This window comes from Tamandua tetradactyla, chromosome 16 (assembly GCF_023851605.1).
Source record: "Tamandua tetradactyla isolate mTamTet1 chromosome 16, mTamTet1.pri, whole genome shotgun sequence".
Classification (NCBI taxonomy): domain Eukaryota; kingdom Metazoa; phylum Chordata; class Mammalia; order Pilosa; family Myrmecophagidae; genus Tamandua; species Tamandua tetradactyla.
The window spans coordinates 13,927,081-13,946,528 of NC_135342.1; the positions used below are offsets into that span (position 1 = coordinate 13,927,081).

Here is a 19,448-nt window from a genome sequence, read left to right on the forward strand (position 1 = left end):
GCAAGGCCCCGCCCCCGCTCCCCTCCCCCCGGTTCCGCCCCCGCCGGCGCGGACACGCCCCCACAGGGCGGGCCGCCTCCGCGTTCTCAGCCCGCCCCCTCCACAGCCAACCACTTTCAAGCTAAGGCGTAACCACAGCGCCCTAGCCCCGCCCCCACTATCCAAAGCATCCTTTTCTCAGGTGCCTGTCTGAGGGCTGGTGCCAGCTTCCAGCCCTCGCACCCAGCCGACTCCTGCCATTCTCCAGTGCCATTCTCCAGGTCTCTTAGATGCGAGCTCTTTTTCCGACCCCCTCCCCGCCCTCTAACCCCGTCCCCCTTCCTGACTCCCTCTAAAAGCAGCCCTGCCCCAGTTCTTAATTCCCCTATGCCTCGGAATCGGACTCAGCTCCAGCATTCGACTCCCGCCTTCTGTCCGACTCCGACCCCAGCACTCTCTAGCCGGGGCTTTGCCCCGTTCCTCCTCCTCACTCCGCTGGGCCCGGCCTCGCATCCTGCCCACGACTTCCACCGGTGCCCCCAGCACACCGCAGTCCGACGCGCCTCCCTCTAGGTAAGCCCCTCTCCACATAGGCCTGGCCCGGGCCCCGCATCCTAGCCCCGCCTCATATTCTAGCCCCACCTTCCAGATTCTGGTCCCGCCCAGGCGCCCTTAACCACGCCCCTAGCGGGACCCGCCCCGGCCACCCTAGGTCCCGCCGCCCTTTCTGGACTCCGGCAGACTAACCTCAGCCCTGATTTACGGCTCCGCCCCACACCCCAATCACGTCCCTTTCCCCAGAGCCTCCCTCACCACCCTCAGGTTCTCCCTCTCTCCAGAGCCAAGCAATGCAGACCGGGGTCCGGGGAAGAGAAAGCACAGCCTGGAGATCCGGATAATCCCCCTCCTACCGCCCGCCCCCCGAGCAAGGCGGGGATGCTTCAAGGCCCCTCCCAGCAGCGTCTTCAGGAATTCGGGGAGGCCTGCAGGGGAGGGGGGAGACGAATCAGGAGGGTGGAGGAAGGAAGACCCCCTCCTTTCGCTTCCTTCCGCCTCGGAAAAGCCCGCAAGCACAGCCACCCCGCCTGCCCCGCCAGAAACACAGCTCAAAGGTTAGCGGCAGCACTGCGTTTAATAGAGACCGGCCAGTGGACGAATAACTCGAGTCCTTCGGAAGCGTTGGCCATGCCCCAGCTGTAAGCCCCTGGAGGCTGCAGATGCGGCCCGAGGACCGGCACTTAGCACGTCCTCCCCGCCACGGGCCCCACAGGTGGGTGCCACGGTTTCCCCCATTAGTGGGAGTGGACCGAGTCCTGACCAAATTTAGACACCTGCACAGGCCCCACCCCGTTCACTGTCCCTGGCTCCTCCCCCCTTACATTTAACCCTCTCCTGGCTGGAGTGTGGCAGAAGCAGAGCACAGAGGAGCGAGGCGGCGGGAAATTAGTGCGGAGCGCCGAGGCCGCGGTCCCCCGGGTTCGGTCAGCGGGCGGCCCCCGGGGCCGGGGCGGCTGCCACCACCTTGCAGAAACGCACCCTCTGGAAGCCGGTGATCTCCGCCGTCTCCTGGCCCTCGGGGCCCGCCTCTGGGGAGAGAAAGGGCGGTCAGCGGAGGGGCAACAGTCTCCCCCCATCCGCAGCCCCCTCCCCCCGGACCCGGGACACCCTCCCCCGTCGAGCGCTACCCCCCATTCCAGTGGACCACGACTGCGGCCGCCGCGCACCCCGCGCTCCCCTGGCCACCCCCCAACACAGTTCACAACCGAGATGGTGGTGACGCGGATCCGTGGTGACCTGGCCACCAAGAACACCCGAGACAGGCGTCTGGGCCCCGCCCCACCACCCTAAACTCTGCACCGACCTCAACCCAACCCTATCTCTCCGGCCAGAAGCAGCCACAAGCAAGCGAGCCCTCCAAGCTCTGCCCTGCCCTGGCCTTGCCATCACCTGACGTTCTAACCACACCTCGGGCTCTGCCCCTAAATCCTAATTTCACTTTTGCCTCCCATGGGGTTGGGGGTGGAGAGAAGGGCTTCGGCCCCTTGCTCCCACTCCACTGGCCCCGCTTTGGGTTCTGTCCCCAAATTCTAATTGGATCCACATTTTCTCTAATTTGCCCATAATCCCACCAGCAGTTAAACCCTTTACTCTGCACCTCCACCCCTATTTTAATTTTTGACCAATTTTGGGATTGGTTTGAACTGCTCACCCTGCCCTTGGTTCCTCCCCTAGGACCAAGCCCCACCTGAGTACTCTGAGATCTGGGTCCAGAATCCAGGTCTGCCTCCAAACTCCAATCCCACTCCCTCTGCCTCCAAACTCCAATCCCACTCCCTCAACCAACTCCTCCCACCTACTTACTCCCAGCACATGGGCTCCCAGAGACTAGGCCCTCCCTTGGCCCCGCTGCCTCAGCCTTCACTCCTCTCCCATCAGAACCCCATCCTTAGTCTGGCCCTCCCTGATCCCTTAACACCCCAAACTGGCCCGCAGGGTGGAGTAATCCAACTCCACCCCCGAGTCCAGCAGCTCCCAGGCACAAAGAGACCCCTCCCCAGTCCCTTCTCGCGGTCAGCCCTGGGGGAAGAGGAGGAAGAGGCCACAGCTGCCACCACCAGCCCGTCCACTTCCCCACCTGAAGTGGCCTCGGACCCCTCCTCCTCTTCAGTTGTGCGAGTTCCTGGGCAGCTGGTCCCACTCTCCAGGGAGGCAGAGGCCAGCTGATCACCTCCTGGGGAAGGGGGAAGCCCTGTCAAGGCTCTCCCCTGCAAACATCCCTCCACCGGGAAAGAGAAGGCCCTGGGGGAGTTAGCGGGAACTCAAGGACACACTTGGGAGAATGTCATTTGAGGATGTGAATTCTTTATTGGGGAGGGGGCTGTCAGTGGCCCCAGGCAGGATCTTGGGGTGAGACCCTGAGATCACATTCCAGGGATGGCAATGGACAGTACACAGAAGGGGGCATGGGCTGCCCAACCCAGCCACCAGGGCTGGGGGGCATATGGGGTCCTGGGGCCCATCCCCCAAGGGTCCCCTGCCCCCAGGCCCCTCGAGCACACACACAGGCAGCAAGCTTCATGCATTCTCAAAAGGCCAGGCCTCACCCGGAGAGAGAGCGCCGGCCGGATGGGTGGTCCGGGGAGAATTCAGCTCCATCTCTTCACCCCAGTCAGACACAGGCTGGTGGCCCCCAGGTGGCGAGAAGGGGCTGGAAGGAGTGGCTGGGGCCTGAGGCCGTGACAGGGGCTCCTCAGGCCTGGAAGGCACTTTGCTGGCCTGCTCACTGGGGGGGTCTCCGCTGGGCTCTGCCTCTGGGGGCTGGTGGTCTTTGGCAGGCTCCTCTTCTGCCTCCTCTTCCTCCTCCATCTCATCCTCCTCATCGTCACTCACATCCTCCCACTCCTCATCCTCCTCGTCCTCCTCTCCATCTTCCTCCTCCCCCTCGTCTTCCTCCCCTTCATCCTCAGGAGGCCGATGGGCAGGAGCAGGGGCCTCGGGTGGCTGCAGGGAACACAAGCAGGTGAGGGAAAAGGCGCTGGGCCCGTGGCGCCCCTGCACACACCCTACCCCAGGTGCCAGCCTAGCCTCACCTGTGTGTGCTCCTCCTCAGGGGGAGAGGGCTGGGAGGGCTCGGGGGCTGGGGACATTGCCTCCTTCACCTTCCAACGGTCATCGTGGTCACTGGAAAAGAAAGGAGAGCTGTGCAGCCAGGAGGACGTGGGCTTGCTACCTCCCACCACAAGATGCAGCCCGTGGGGAAGGTGAGACTGGGGGCTTCAGAATGAGGATCCCGCAGAGCCAGGCCTGTTGGGCCAGCTGGCAGGGGTGGGCAGTGGGTGTGTATCCCCAGGTGGTAGAACGGGAAAAAGGGAAGAGGAGATCTAGACCCCCAAAACAAAGCACCTAACCAAGAGAGATGAGCGACAGGAGAGGGCCAGGACACAAAGACAGCCAAGGACAGAGAGAAACAGCTATGCCCACACAGGCACACACGGATTAGATAGAAGAACCTGATGGGGACCACAGCAGGGAAGGGTACCTGTAGGCACGGGGGGCCGCCTTGGCCTGTGGCTGGCTGCTCTTTCTCCTCCTGCGGCTGCTGACCTCAGCTTTGTGCTTGGAGAGGAACTCTCCAAAAGTGGGGGGTTTGGGAGGCCGGACCCAGGCCTGGTCATCTAAAATAGAACCCAGGAGGAGCCGAGGGAGTGTGATGCAAGTCACCACCACCCCCCACCCCGCCGACCCAGCCGGCTGCCTCACTCAGTTGCAAGGACCCCCACTCACCGTAGCGGTGGGACGGTTCAAGAGTAGGGGTGGGACCGTCCTTGAACCTGGGGAAAGAAAAAGTGGCTGAGTAGGCAGGTGAGGGAACAGAGGGAACAGGAGGGGTGGGAAGTAAGGGAGAGATAGGGGGACAGCATCAGAAATTAAGATCAGGGCGGGCCATGGTGGCTCAGCAGGCAGAGTTCTCGCCTGCCATGCCAGAGACCTGGGTTGGATTCCCGGGGCCTGCCCATACCAAGAAAAAAAAAAAAGAAATTAAGATCAGAGGAGAGATCATCAAATAGGGGTTGCTGACTAGAAGGGGGACAGGATTCAATGGTGGATAAGAAGCAAATATGACAACATAGTGCCAAATACAGAAAGAAAAAGATTCAGAATTTGACCCCAAAAATAAAGTTTGAGGGGTCAACATGGACCAATAAAAAGTATATCATCTGGCTCCCAGCTTCCTGTCTGACCTCATTTCCTATCACTCTTATATATCTCTACAGTAGCGCGGGTTCTCCTACATCAAGCTCTCCTACCACATTGAGCTCCTGCCTCAGGACCTTTGCACCTGCTGCTCCTGCTGCTTGGAACGCTTTTCCCCCAGATCTGACAGTGGCTTGTTCACTCACCTCCTTCAATTCAAGCCTCAGCTTAGGGCCTTCCCTTACCCTCCCCCAAATCTAAAATAATGACCCCATCCCTCTCCATTTCTGGCTACATCATTCTTCACAATGTGACACTATCAACTCATGGCCCATCTTTCCCACTAGACTGTAAGTTCCATGAAGGCAAAAATGTTTTGTTCACTGTTATATTTCTATCACCTAGAACTTTCCATGGCACATAGAAGAGAATCAATAAACACTTTTGGCTGATAAAACCAAAACACACGTTAGACTGAAGATTGTGTTCTGAAAACAAAAGAAAAACAGTTATTTTTTCTCTGTTAACACTGAGAACATCTACCCAAAAGTACACCTTAGAAAGAACAGCTTTAATATCTGTGCAAGATATTTCCCACCCCTACACAAGCTTAGCTCACAATACAAAAAGATGAGCCTGACCAACACGCCACAGACAACCCTTTTCCTTTGGCCAGAGCCAAGAGTAAAGGTTATAAGTATATGAAGAAGTCTAGGCACATCAAAGGACAGGAGATGGACAGGAATTCAAGGATGCTGATCTTAAAGACTGCTATTCACTGGCTCCTTCAGAGCTTTCTCCAATCTCTGCTAAAGAAGCTGGTTTCCCTGTCAGTGATGCAATGACACCTTTGCCTAAACTTGAGACTAGAGTTTCCTGGGACAGTCAGACTTGAAAAGCCAAAGGGATAAGAAGACAGTGGTGAAGCAGTTCCGGGTCAAGATGGCGGCTTAACAACGTGCACATTTTAGTTCGTCCTCCAGAACAACTACTAAATAACCAGAAACAGTACAGAACAGCTCCCGGAGCCACGATAGTGACCAGACACACAGCGTACCCCAGTCTGGACCAGCTGGACCGACTGCAAGCACCCCCCAGAACCGTGAGTTCCCAAAGCTGCGGTGGCCAGCACCCCTCCCCCACAGGCCGCTTCCCAGAGGGGAAAGGAAAGGACTTTACCAGCAGCAGGGACTGGGCACAATTAAATGCCAATTGTGGAACTAATTAACAAATTCTGACTACTAAAAATAGGCCCCCAGCTTAGGTGAACCTGATCAAAGTGGAGATTGCTCATTTTTGCCCCGGCACCAAGGGGGCAGGACTGACAGAAAAAGGGGGGAAAAAAAAAGAAAGAAACAGAGGTTTTTGTGGCTGTGTATCTACAAAGGCTTGGCTGCCTCTGGATACAGCGGCAGGCCTTTTCAGGCTGCAACTGCCCCAGGCATAGGCAGAAGTGAACTCTTTTGGGGGCTTATCTGGAGTTTGTGCCTTCCCCAGGGGAGGGGTGAATCCCCACCCAGGTGGAATCCCTCCCTCAAGGAATTCAGACACCAGGGCTTGGTAATTTGAAGCCATTAAAACCAGCCTACAACCTCTCCTCTGTCTCCACCACGCCCCCAGCAGGGACAGTCTGCCAAAGTTAAAGGTACCACATCATCTTATGCTGGTGGGACCTGCAGTCAGACAAGTGCCACATACCGGGCAGGATAAGAAAAACAGAGTCCAGAGACTTCACAGGAAAGTCTTTCAACTTGCTGGGTCTCACCCTCAGGGAAAACCAAAACAGGTGACTCTTTCCTCCTGATAGGAGGCCAGTTTGGTCTGGGAAAATCTGGCTGGGGTCTATAATATCTAAGTAGACCCTCCTAAGTGTGTGTGGGGGAAAGGCACCACATAAGCAGGGCAAGAAACAAGAAAATAAGAACAGAGAAATTCTCCTCTGTTAAACAAAACTTAAGCTAAAGGTCCAGATAAAGCTGAACGGAATGTCAAAGAACAGATAGACAACAAATTCATCCAGCAAGAAAACCCTAGATAAAAGAAGTGAAAGCAATCTCCAGAATAAACTAATTAAGGTAATTAAATGCCTAGACACCAGCAAAAAATAACAAATCACACTAGGAAAACTGACGATATGGCCCAGTCAAAGGAACAAACCAACAATTCAAATGACATACAGGAGCTGAAACTATTAACTCAGAATGCATGAACAGACATGGAAAACCTCATCAAAAGCCAAATCAATGAATTGAGGGAGGATATAAAGAAGGCAAGGAAAGAACAAAAAGAAGAAACTGAAAGTCTGAAAAAACAAATCACAGAATTTATGGGAATGAAAGACACAGTAGAAGAGATGAAAAAAAAACAATGGAAACCTACAATGGTAGATTTCGAGAGACAGAACATAGGATTTCTGAACTGGAGGATGGAACATCTGAAATCCGACAAGAAACAGAAACTATAGGAAAAAAAAAAAAGGAAAAATATGAGCAGGGACTCAGGGAATTGAAAGACAATATGAAGTGCACAATTTTACGTGTTGTGGGTGTCCCAGAAGGAGAAGAGAAGGGAAAAGGAGGAGAAAAACTAATGGAGGAAATTATCACTGAAAATTTCCCAACTCTTATGAAAGACTTAAAATTGCAGATCCAAGAAGTGCAGCATACCCCAAAGAGAACAGATCCAAATAGACATACTCCAAGACATTTAATAATCAGAATGTCAGAGGTCAAAGAGAAAGAGAGGATCTTGAAAGCAGCAAGAGAAAAGCAATCCATCACATACAACGGAAGCCCAATAAGACTATGCGCAGATCTCTCAGCAGAAACCATGGAGGCGAGAAGACAGTGGGAAATATATTCAAATTATTAAAAGATAAAAAGTGCCAACCAAGAATTCTATATCCAGCAAAACTGTCCTTCAAAAATGAGGGGGAAATTAAAACATTTTCAGACAAAAAATCACTGAGAGAATTTGTGACCAAGAGACCAGCTCTGCAAAAAATACTAAAGGGAACACTAGAGACAGATACGAAGACAGAAGAGAGAGGTGTGGATAAGAGTGCAGAAAGGAAGACTATGAGTAAAGGAAAATTAGATATGACATATAAAATCCAGAAGGCAAAACAGTAGAAGAAAGTACTACCCATGCAGTAATAACACTGAATGTTAATGGATTAAACTCTCCAATCAAAAGACATAGTCTGGCAGAATGGATTAAAAAACAGGACCCATCTATATGCTGTCTCTACTCAAAGGACACGAGGCCAAGGACACAAATGGACATTTACACACCAATGTTTATAGCAGCATTATTAACAATTACCAAGAGATGGAAACAGCCAAAATGTCCATCAACAGGCGTTGGCTAAACAAACTGTGACATTTACATAAGATGGAAAATTATGCAGCTGTAAGACAGAATAAAGTTATGAAGTATGTAACAACATGAATGGACCTTAAGGACATTATGCTGAGTGTGATTAGCCAGAAACAAAAGGACAAATACTGTATGGTCTCACTGATATGAACTGACATTAGTGAATAAACTTAATATTTCCTTGGTAACAGACACCATCAGGAGATAGAAATAGGGTAAGATACCGGGTAATTGGAGCTGAAGGGATAGAGATTGTGCAACAGGACTGAATATAAAAACTCCCAAATGGACAGCACAATATTACCTAACTGTAACAAAATTATGTTAAAACACTGAATGAAGCTGCATATGAGAATGATAGAGGGAGGAGGGCTGGGGCCTAAATGAAATCACAAAGAAAGATAGATGATAAAGATTGAGATGGTGTAATCTAGGAATGCCTAGAGTGTATAATGATAGTGACTAAATGTACAAATTTAAAAAATGTTTTTGCATGAGGAAGAACAAAATAATGTCATTACTGCAGTGTGCTGAAAATAGATGGTACTTAATATTTTAAAATTTCAACCAATGTGTGAGACTAAAGCAAAAAATGTTTATTTGGTACAAATCTATACTTTGACTAGTGCATCTCCTAATATAACTTATGTAGATAGTTGATTGAACACCTTAAGTACATGGAACTTTGTATAGGACATGAGATTTTGTTGGTTTGTCCAGGTGATGCCCTGATGAATCCCAGAGTCATCTGATCAGTGAGTGGAAAAAAGTATTTGCAAAGTCCCCTTTGGGGAATGGTGAGAACGGGGGAAAATTCAACTTCCCCAAGTTGAATTCTTGATATTCTCACAAGCAGTGTGGACAACCTAAGCTATATCTGAGGCCCCCAGTCTTGGGGTTTGTTCATATGAAACCTAACCCCACAGGGGATAGGTCAAACCTACGTAAATCTAAGCCTAAGAGTCACCCCCAAGAGAACCTCTTTTGTTGCTCAGATGTGGCCCCTCTCTCCAGCCAACACAGCAAGCAAACTCACCACCCTCCCCCTGTCTACGTGGGACATGATTACCGGGGGTGTGGATCTTCCTGGCAGCGTGGGACAGAAATCCCAGAATGAGCTGAGATTCAGCATCAAGGGATTGAGAAAACCTTCTCGACCAAAAGGGGGAAGAGTGAAATAAGACAAAGTGTCAATGGCTGAGAGATTCCAAACAGAGTTGAGAGGTTATCCTGGAGGTTATTCTTATGCATTAAGTAGATATCACCTTGTTATCCAAGATGTAATGGAGAGGCTGGAGGAAACTGCCTGAAAATGTAGAGCTCTGTTCCAGTAGTCATGTTTCTTGATGATGATTGTATAATGATATAGCTTTCACAATGTGACTGTGTGATTGTGAAAACCTTGTGTCTGATGCTCCTTTTATCTACCTTGTCAACAGATGAGAGGAACATATGGAATAAAAATAAATAATAGGAGGAACAAATGTTAAAATAGATTTAGTTTGAAATGCTAGTGATCAATGAAAGGGATCAGTAAGGGGTATGGCCTGTAAAATTTTTTTTTGTCTGTTTGTTATATTTTTCTGTTGTCTTTTTATTTCTTTTTCTGAACTGATGCTAATGTTCTAGGAAATGATCATGATGATGAATATGCAACTATGTGATGATAATGTGAATTGCTGAGTGTATGTGTTGGGAATGTTTGTTTCTTGTAATTTTTTTTAATTAATAAAAAATTAAAAAAAAAGGACAGTGGCAAGGCATGGAGAGATGTTTGCAGCTTTGCATTGCTGGGGACTGCGCAAAGGAGGGAAAAAGAAAGCTAAGGTCTAATTATTGTTAGAAATTCTCATGCCCTCCCTGCATTAGAATTTCTATCCACGTCCTCAGCCACTGTACAGTGCCATCCACCAGAACGGGCAATTTGTCTCTCTGCCCCACAGCAGCAATGTCGGTGCATTAGCTAACAGGACACGGATGTGTGGCCACTTGCCTTCTTGTACATCTGCCAAGGCCCTGAGAAGTACTGCCCCCTCAGCCCGGGCCCCAGAATGAAAACACGTGGATCCAGCTGGACCCACAGCTCAAAGTCCAGCCCAGATCAGCCAGGTCCAGCTGAGCCATGAACACGTGAGAAATAAGTGCACGTTTTTATGCCATTGAGATTCGGTGGTTGCTACATGGCATTACCGTAACGTTATAACTGATACAAAGGATAAGAAACCAGAAAGAAGGTCAAAGGAGTCAGAAGTCAGGGTCAAGGTCGAGAAGCCAAGTAGTGGGAGGGAGGGAGGGGGCCATAAGCTGGGAGGAGACTCACATCCCATCAGTCTTCTCAGCATCCCACTCCCGTCGCCACTGGCCGGTGGGTTTTCGGTGTCTCTGCAGCCGCTCCTGATCAATCTTCTCCCTCTCCTGCTTCCAGCGCAGGTACTCTGACCGCTCCCGGCCCGTCATGGACAGTGTCATGTCACCAGGACCTCCCAGGCCTGCTCGGCGGCCCTGCCCCACCCCCAAGCAACAGCAGTCAGGGCCCTGAGCTAAGAGCCCCCCACTTCTCCCCGAGACCCTCTAAGCTCAAAGAGGTGGAGCCACTTGCTGAAGTTCACACGGACCAGAGGGGACAGGGCAGAGATTCGAATTACATCTGCACAGATGGCACCGCCTCAGACAGGCCGTCCCAGGTCTCTCTTTCTTCTCTATCCCCTCACCCTGCTTGATTTCTCTTCACAACATTTGACATTTCCTGACAACTTCTTACATTGTCATTTATTTAACTGTTTACTGCTGGTCTCCTCCCACCAGAATAAACCTCATTAGGACCCTGTGCCCTGCATTTGACTAATCCCCAGCACCCCAAACAGTGCCTGGCAGGGACTAAGTGCCCAGTGAACATTACAAATGTCAGTAACAGAGGAGACCCCCAGAACACACCACAAAGTTTTAACAGTCACAGCACAAGACCCCACAGAGAAACATTATTATGGGGTGACAACTGAGTGCAGGAAACGCTTCCTCTCCCACCTCTCCTCATCCAGATCCCCCACCACCTGCAGCACCTGGTACATGGTGGGTATCCCTAAATGTCTCTGCTATCAACAGCAAGGAGAGGCCTGCTCCAGCAGAAAACAGCACACATTAAGCCAAACAACAGCTAAAACGCTGGGACACGGGCACAAAGACGGGAAAGAAAACGCACGGCGGGCCAGCCCATCTCCTCCACCCAGTTCGTGCTCAGTCAACATATGGAGCTGACAAGAAAGATGCTGTAGAGCCCCACGTGCCCTGGGTGCCCAGGCTGCCAGCACCCACCTGCCGCTCATGCTCCAGGCCACAGCGCACCCGCTCAAAGTCGGGGCCCCCCCAGTTGCGCCCGTGCCGGCGGCTGCCCTCCCTGCGGTCCCGCTCAGGCTCCTCCACGGGCCCGCCACGCCGCCGGGGGTCATCCAAGAAGTTCCGCACTGGGTTTGGCTCCAGCAACCCCTCCTGCGGGCACAGGGTGTACAGAAGGGCTGGAGGCTCCTGGCAGCCCAGAAAGCTTGGCTCCGCCTTGAGGGGCGCCCGCAAGACTGACCCTCTGGTTCCGCTCATACTCTGCGATCTTCTCCATCTCCTCGTTCATCTTTTCGATATTCTGCCTACGTCGCTCCTCCCACTCCTGGGCACGGAGACACAAATGGAGATACCCGGCATCAACAAGACCCATCCAATCTGGTGGGCGATCATCATCTTGGCAGAAAAGAGTTAACATAGTGGGCCTGAGGCTATGCCCCTTAGAAAGGCCTGTTCGCAAGGTGAGCCCATGGCTGGTGTCTGGGAACCTGGCTCTCGGGGTGCTTCCAGGCAGCAGTTTCCTGGAAAGGGGGGGGGGGGCTGGGCCTAGACAGTTCACACAAACAGTGTACTTTATGCACATTATGTAACACCTGCTCTCCTTCCGAGGCACTGGAACCTGGGTACCTGCCAGGCAGGGGTTACCTGTGCGCTGGGCCAGCAGAAACCCGGGGACTGCCTAATAAGCACTCCTGGTAGACAACACTTTACAGGTGCTTCTGCATGTCCTGTGCAGCCCCGTGGGGAGACGAGTCCTAGAAGTTTGGGCCCGGTTTTTTCTAGATTCTGCCCCCTTCACCTTTTCCCTTTGCTGTGTTTTGTATCTTTCACTGTAATAAATCCTGGCCGTGAGTGCGATTCATCTACTCAGTCCTGGGAGTCTTCCAGTGAATCACCAAACTGGGAGGGTGCGGGGGAGAGTGGTCCCGAGGACCTCAACACCCCAGTGTCACTGTAGTAATAATGATGGTAGTAACAGCAATAGGAATTCGGCAGACAGCTTGCTGACTTCCCACCATCCCTTCTCTCCTGCCTCCAGGGGAACAGTTTTGATAAGCACATGGCCAACCAGCTGGAGATGGTGCTGACATGTCCCAGCCTCCCTTGCAGCTAGGTATGGCCAGGTGTGAGTTCTCACCAATGGAATGGGAGACGGGTGAGGAAAGGAAACTGCCCCTGTGCTGGACTTCCTCTTTCCCTGTCCCCTGAAATGGACCTCAATTCTATCAGCAACCCAGCTTAGGCCATGCAGAAAACAAGCCGGGCCTCAGGGATGACTGAACAACAAGCAGCAGGAACTCGGGTCCCTGAGTGGCATCATGGAGCAGGGACTCCCTACCTGGGCTGCCCCACCACGGGTCCCAGCATACAAGACAGGAATAAATTTCCCCCTTATTTAAGCCCTGGTATGTTGTGATCTTTTGTTACAACAGCTTAATATGTGTGGATAATAACCCGCCACAGGCCATACCTGCTGATTACTTATTCTGTGTCAGGCTCCCTGCTGACGATAATCTTTAAATCAGATCATCATTCCCGTTGAAGAACAAGAACCCGGGAGCTCACAAAGAGGAAGTGAGCTGCCAAGGACATTCAACCAGTAGAAACGGGGTGACTCCGATCTATCACGGGCTAGAAACCACTATACTACCAGCCTCCTGCCTACTCACCGAGAGGGACAGGACAATAAGAACATCACTGCTCTCCACAAGCAAACCTCTCTGGCATGAGTAAGAGAGAAAGTGGGAGAGAACACACAGGCACGAGAAAGCCGGCACATGAGTCCACCAGACCGCACACAACACACCAAAGACAGAGCGCCTCCAAGAGAGAGGAGGTGGGGAGAATGGGAGGGCGGGGGAGCACACACCACACAGAGAGTGAGAGGCAGGGAGAGAGCCCCAAGCACTGGTCAGGAGGAGGGAGGGAAGGAGGAGGAAGAGAGAGAGCCTGAGAAAGAGACGAAAGACACAAGAAGCTAGACAAATGGGAAGACAGTGTCGATTTGAAGATGTGAATAAAAACAGGCGAGACAACAGCGACCCTCAGAGGAGGCACACCTCTGCCTAGCTCCTACCTTGGATTTGCGGTCGGCAGCTGAAGCTTCTCCAGCTCCAGAATGATGAGGACCCCCCCTGCCTCGGCCCCTCCGGCCCCGGGCCCCAGCCCCTGCCCGAGGCTGCTCCCCAGAGTTGTCCTCCCAGCTACGGGGTGCTCGGCCCAGGCCTGCCTGGCCTCCCCGCTGTGGGGGGGTCCGGCCCCACTTGCTGGCCCCAGAGGGCCGAGGGGTTCCAGGAGTCTTCCGGGGGGGACCCAGGCTCTTCTCCTAGAACAGGAAGGAGGAGAAAAACACAATCACCATGGCAGGGAGCCAGCCTGCCCCAGACAGTGCAGCTGCCTGGACCAAAGCTACCCAAGGTGTGGCACAGCAAGGGGGCTTCCAAGTCCCGGATCTCAACCCTCTCCCCCTCCAATCCTCAGAAGCCCCCGTTTCCAGGATGAAGACCCCACTCCAGGGTTGGGTTCACCACCTCCACCACCACGTTCTCCTTCTCCACTGAACGGCCCTTGCGGGGGGCTGTCACCGCTACTCCCTCAAGTTCAGCTTTTTTACGGTCCTCCTCAATCTCCTAAGAAAAAAGGTTGGGGGGGGAGGAATAGGTCAGGGGTCCATCACTGGATGCGCTCCCACAGCTTGCTGAATTTCTCCAAAGCTGGCCTCAGCCCAGACCTCTCTCCTGAGTTCTAGCAAGAAGGTAGTAGCTGGTCATCTCAAAATCCTTCCCCAAACTCAGAACAGTCTGTGGAAACCATCCCCAAATAAGAGCCAGAGGCCGGCTCAGACTGCAAGCCTACAGGGCCTGGGCCTGGGACCTCCCTGACGGCATCTCTCACCCTCTCGCCTCTGCTGCCTCTGGCGTCTCACTGTTCCTAGAACATCCCATGTTCAGTCCTGCCCCAGGACCTTTGTCCTGGTTGTTCCCTCTGCCGAGAACTCTATTCCCTGGACCTCCTTTGCTTCCTCAACTCCTGCAGGTCTCTGCTCAAACATCCTCTTCTGGACCATCCTATAGAACAAGCTCCCCTGCCATCCTCTCTCCCCATGGCACATCATGTGGATTTTGCTAACTGCTGCTTCCCCCACTGGAACAGAAGACTGCTTTATTCACTAATATACCCCCAGACTCTAGAAACAGTACCTAGCATACAAAAGCAATTCAATACACTTTTTTTTAATGAATGAATGCATGAAGAATGAATAAATGAAACCCATTTCTCCTACCGGATCCCCATCTCAGAGACTGCCTCACCGTCCGCCTCATTACCTAAGGCAGCGACCCATGCAATCTGCTCTCTAAGTATCTCAAGTCCATCCCCTACTGTCCCTCCCCACAGTCACACTTGGGTCCTGCTCTCCCCTCCGAGTACCTGCCCCAGCTTCCTCCTTGGTCTCTGGTCTCCACGATCTCCTCCTCCCATCAAGTCCCCATACAGCAAACAGATGAGTCTTTCTAAAAGGCTGTTCTGACCTGGTCCCACCCCTGCTCAAAGCCCTCCATGGCTCCCCAGTGCCCCCAGAAGAAAACCCAGATGCTTTTAGCCTGGTGGGGAGCAAGGCCCTGCATGATCTGACTCTTTGGCCTCTGAAACCCCACCATGACCATCCCACCAGCTAGCTACTTTAAGTTCTCTGACTTTAAGCCATAAGCTCTTTCTGGCTCCCAAGTCTCTGCGCATACTGTTCCCTCTGCCTGGAACACAGTCCCCTCTGCTTTTCAATTGGCTAACATCTATTTACCCTTCAAGACTCAGGGCCCCTCCTCCAGGAAGCCCTCCCTAAAGTTCAACTGACCGGGTCCCACAGCCCCTGGGCACCCCCACTCCACCCCTGCCCATTCTGGTCATCACTGACTGAGGATGGGTCTGTCTTCCCCACTGGCCTGTGTCCCCACACCACCCAGCCCAGTGAAATTGTGGTGAGTATCTGTGAATGAATGGATGATGGAATGAAGAAAGGAATGCCAGGCTAAGGCGTTTGGCTTTCATCCTGAGAGTAATGGGGAGCCATGAGAAGGTTTTAAGCAAGAAAAGGTATGGTCAAAATGAAAGTCTGGGGAAACTCACTGCGGGGAGGAGAGGGGATGGGGTCTCCCAGGGCGGGGCTAGGGCACCTGGTAGCGCCGGATGAGGGCTTCATTCTTGCGCCTAAGGGCCTCGATCCTCTTGTTCAGTTCAGCATCCTTCTCCTCTTTCGATTTCAGATCCAGTGTGGCTGCCTGGAGGGAGGCAGGTGAGGGACAGTCGGCAAAATCTCTATCTACCCCAGTGCTATTCAATCCAGGGTCTGAGTCTGCACCTGGGTCCCCTCCTCCCAAGAACCCCTTCCCAAAGGACCTCATTCTCCATCTCACCATTCTGCTGGTTGGCCCAGATCCCAGTAAACCTCCCCTGCAGAATTTGGAGGAAGCACTGGGGGTTCCTGAGAGTAGAGGAAAAAAGAAAGACTAAGGTTAATGCTCCCCTCTATTTTCTCGCTTTTCTCCCATATTCGGAGCTTCTCACACAGGCACAGAAACACCTGCACCACAAGAGAATTCTAACCCTGGCTCCCACGCCCTCTTCTTGAAGAATTAGCCCGCCCCTTCTTTTCAATGACTAGGCTCCACCCTTGGGAATGTTTTGGTTCCACCCACATCCCATGTAAACATGCTAGCTACACCCACCTGCAGAACGTACGGCCCAATTGCACTGCTTAAGAAAAAAGGTGTTAGCTGGGACCCCTTTCTCAGGAAATATTCAGATACCCTTCTCCCAATCTGCGCAAGAAATGCCCAGCACCACCTCCCGTGCCCATTCGGCACCAGCTCATACCCCGGGAACACTCTAACTCTGCCCCTTTCCCAAGGAAGCTTCAGAAATGTCCACTAACTCAGTACAAAAAAAAAAAAAAAAGCTCGAATCCCACTCCTGTTTGCAGCCCCAAGGCTCAGAGAACATTCTAAACCCACCCTACTCTTAGGAATGTCCTGGCCCCGCCCAGCATCCTGGGGAAGGTTCCGCTGACAGATGCCTCACCCTGCATAGATCCTGAAACAGAATCGGTACTGACTGGAGAGCGAGGCTTCCTGGACGAAGCTCAGCTTTTCTCCTATGAACACTTTACCAGACACACCCAACGCGGACAAAACTTTCTTGGCTATTCCCTGGCTTTCCAGGGAAAGCGCTACCAGCCTCAACTGGAACGCCACGGCCCTGCCCCTGACATCCCGGCCAACACCCTGGCCCCGCCGCCCGGCCAAAGAAAAACTTTCTGGCCCCGCTTCCGACTTTTCCAGCCAACCTCGAGCCCCGCCCCCTAGCTCCCCAGGCAATGCCCGAAACCCGCCCCCACATCGCGCATAATCATTGTGGCCCCGCCCCCCAGCTGCCCCAGCCAGCCTGTGGCCCCGCCTCCGTGCTGCCAGCCAATCTGGTCACGCCCCCTGACTCCCGCCCCCTCCCAGTCTGTCACCATCTGGCCCCGCCCCAGCTTCGGCACAGCCCCTCCAACACCGCCCCTGGCTCAGGCGAAACTTTCTGACCCCGCCCTCAGCACGGCCCAGCACAGTCCTGACCCCGCCCCTCCAGCGCCAGGCAAGATTTTGCCCAACCCTCGCCGATACATCAACCTATGGCCCGCCTCTGGCTTCCCAGCCAACGTTCAAGGTCTCTTTCCTGCTCAGGCAAAACTTTCTGGGTCCACCAACAGCGTGCTCGGCCAGAGGCCTGGCCCCGCCCCCTCGATCTCCCGGAAACACATTGGCCTCGTCCGAGGCTCTGGACCCGCCCCCAGCCCAGGAGCAAGTTTCCGGCCCCTCCCACAAATGCCCGCCTGGCCCGCCCACAGCCCGGCCCAGCCTACCCACCGACGTCCCGCCCCGCCAGCGCCCCTTAAGCATCCCATGTGGGCGTCCTATCCCCGCCCCCCACGGAGTACTCTGACCCCGCCCCCGCGGGCTACTCGCTACCCCACCCGCGTCTGCTCCCGCTCCCCCCACGTGGGGCGCCAGGCCCCGCCCTCCCCGGGCGCGCTCCCGTTCCCCTCCCCCAGTCACCTGTCCCGGGGACCTCGCGGCGCCCACGACTCCGCTCCGTCGACCTCCGCGTCCGCAGCTCCCGGGGCCGCACGCGTCACTTCCCGTCCGCACCACGTGAGGGGGGGAAATAAAAAGGGGCACTTCCGGTCCCGTCGACCCGCTTCCGGGAACCTTAAAGGCGCCGCGCCCTCGTGGGTGGAGGCGGGAACGGGTGGGACCTTTACCTGCCTGTGCTCCGGAAGCTCGTTCCACTTCCTTCTACCTGAATTACCCCCTGCCAGGGAACACCGCTCTCACTCTTAGGTCTCCTCATTGCCAAAGCCGTTTCCGCTTGCCGCCCCTCATTCCTGGTTCTGTGAAGTAGATGCCAGGCCCTGGGCAGTGACTCTGGAAGCCTGATGTGGTTTGGCCCCCTTCCTGCCACTGATACAGAGCGAGTGACTTGTAGGAGCTTAGAATCGTCGAACAATAGAAACGTTCGTTCATTCTCTGAGCATTGAGTCCCAAGCTCGGCGAGGGTCAAGATGACGAACCAGGCAGACCCCATCCTTGCTGTGAAGAGGAAGACACAAGTAAATGTGGAATTACAGTAACTGGGAGATGCCTGGCAAGAGATGCAGGAGGAGAGGCCTGCGGGTGAGGAAGCTGGGCAGCGGAAGCAGCCCGTGCAAAGGCCCTGTGGTAGCAGGGAGCTTGGTGCATAGCTGTAGCCGGAAGAAGCTCAGAGATGGAGCGAGCTGGAATTGGCCACCGAGTCTGGATGAGAGATGCATTACCAAAACCTAGATATAATAAACCTATTATTAGAAGTGATGATAAATGCTCTGAAAGACCCTTGGGGGAGGGGTAGGAGTTATATGGGGGCAAACCAGATTCCCCGAGGGCGCTGGTTTATTCTGTGTTTTAAAACGTGGAAATAGGAAGTCACCAGTAATCGCTTGGCCCTTATGTGGTTGCCATTAACATTTAGCCATTGAAAGGCCCTCCCTGCACATAAAATTTAATTATAGTTCCCCACGTGCCTTCCCTGTTCACTCCATCACCTTTTTCAGGTCTCTATTTAAATATCACCTCATTGGGGCCTTCTTTGAAATCATCTTTTAAAAATCACAAAACCTTCCATTGCTTTTCCCCTCCCTGTCCTTATTTCTCCGTTGTACCTTTCATCCTCTAACTACCATATCTGTTCATTTCTCTTGTTCACTGTCTGTTTCCCCACTAGAGCATCAGCTCCATGAGGGCAGAGACTATTGTCTGTATTATACCTTGATTTATTCCCAGTGCCATTTATTGAATGAGTGAGTGAATGTATATTACTATTTCCTTCCCTTTTTATAAGATGAAAGTTATTTTTGTACTTCACTGAAATTCTATAACTCTAACTCATCAGTGGACAATAGGCAACTTTTTAAACGGCGGTATCATATTGAATTCTGCAGATATGCGGTAATGTTCCCCATATGGTCTCGAGGACATTTGAGTGTTTTTTTGAGGGGCTTGCCCCCAATGCTGCATCCAACCTCTACAGGCAGTCATCTCTTTAAGGGCACAGTATGTCACGGTTGGGGGTCACCTCTGAAGCTGGAAGACCTGGGTTTGGATCCTGACTCTGACGCTCATGACTTGTGGCTTTGGGCCATATCTGAAACTTCTCTGACCCTCGGTGTCATCATCTATAAAATAGGAGTGATAACAATCCAGCTTTGGTTTATTGTGCAGATTCAATGAATTAATACACATAAAATGTTTGGCACGAGGCCTGGCACATTGTAACTTGTCAATAAATAGAGACCATTTCTGTGGCCGAAGAAGATCAAAGGTCAATTAGCATTTTTACTTCACTGTGAATAGAGGTGGACCCGGGTTGTATTGGGGTCTGACGCTATCTTTTAAGAAAGAATTAAAAAGACTAAATACGAAATTACAAGGACATCTCCCATGTCCTTGTGTCGGGCGGGACTTAGGAAGTGAGGGAACAGGAGGCGT

General features: G+C 52.9%; 1 protein-coding gene across 6 annotated transcripts; it reads right to left on the reverse strand.

Moving 5' to 3' along the window:
• Nucleotides 1–33: 33 nt before the first annotated feature.
• On the reverse strand, nt 34–17,590 carry CCDC9 (coiled-coil domain containing 9). 6 transcript variants are annotated; one of them, XM_077131334.1, is made up of 16 exons: nt 17,055–17,179; nt 16,110–16,134; nt 15,798–15,865; nt 15,558–15,662; nt 13,917–14,015; nt 13,463–13,711; nt 11,627–11,710; nt 11,365–11,538; nt 10,373–10,554; nt 4,264–4,310; nt 4,019–4,154; nt 3,570–3,660; nt 3,084–3,480; nt 2,615–2,710; nt 1,516–1,565; nt 34–962 (listed from the first exon to the last, which is right to left on the reverse strand). In XM_077131334.1, exons 3-16 carry the CDS (start codon nt 15,798–15,800, stop codon nt 945–947), a joined length of 1,731 nt encoding a protein of 576 aa, XP_076987449.1. In that variant the 5' UTR covers nt 15,801–15,865; nt 16,110–16,134; nt 17,055–17,179; the 3' UTR covers nt 34–944. The 6 variants fall into 6 exon arrangements, with proteins under 6 accessions (XP_076987449.1, XP_076987448.1, XP_076987447.1 ...); XM_077131333.1 differs by lacking the exon at nt 17,055–17,179 and adding an exon at nt 16,462–16,732; XM_077131332.1 differs by lacking the exons at nt 16,110–16,134; nt 17,055–17,179 and adding an exon at nt 17,481–17,590.
• Between the last annotated feature and the right edge of the window lie 1,858 nt (nt 17,591–19,448).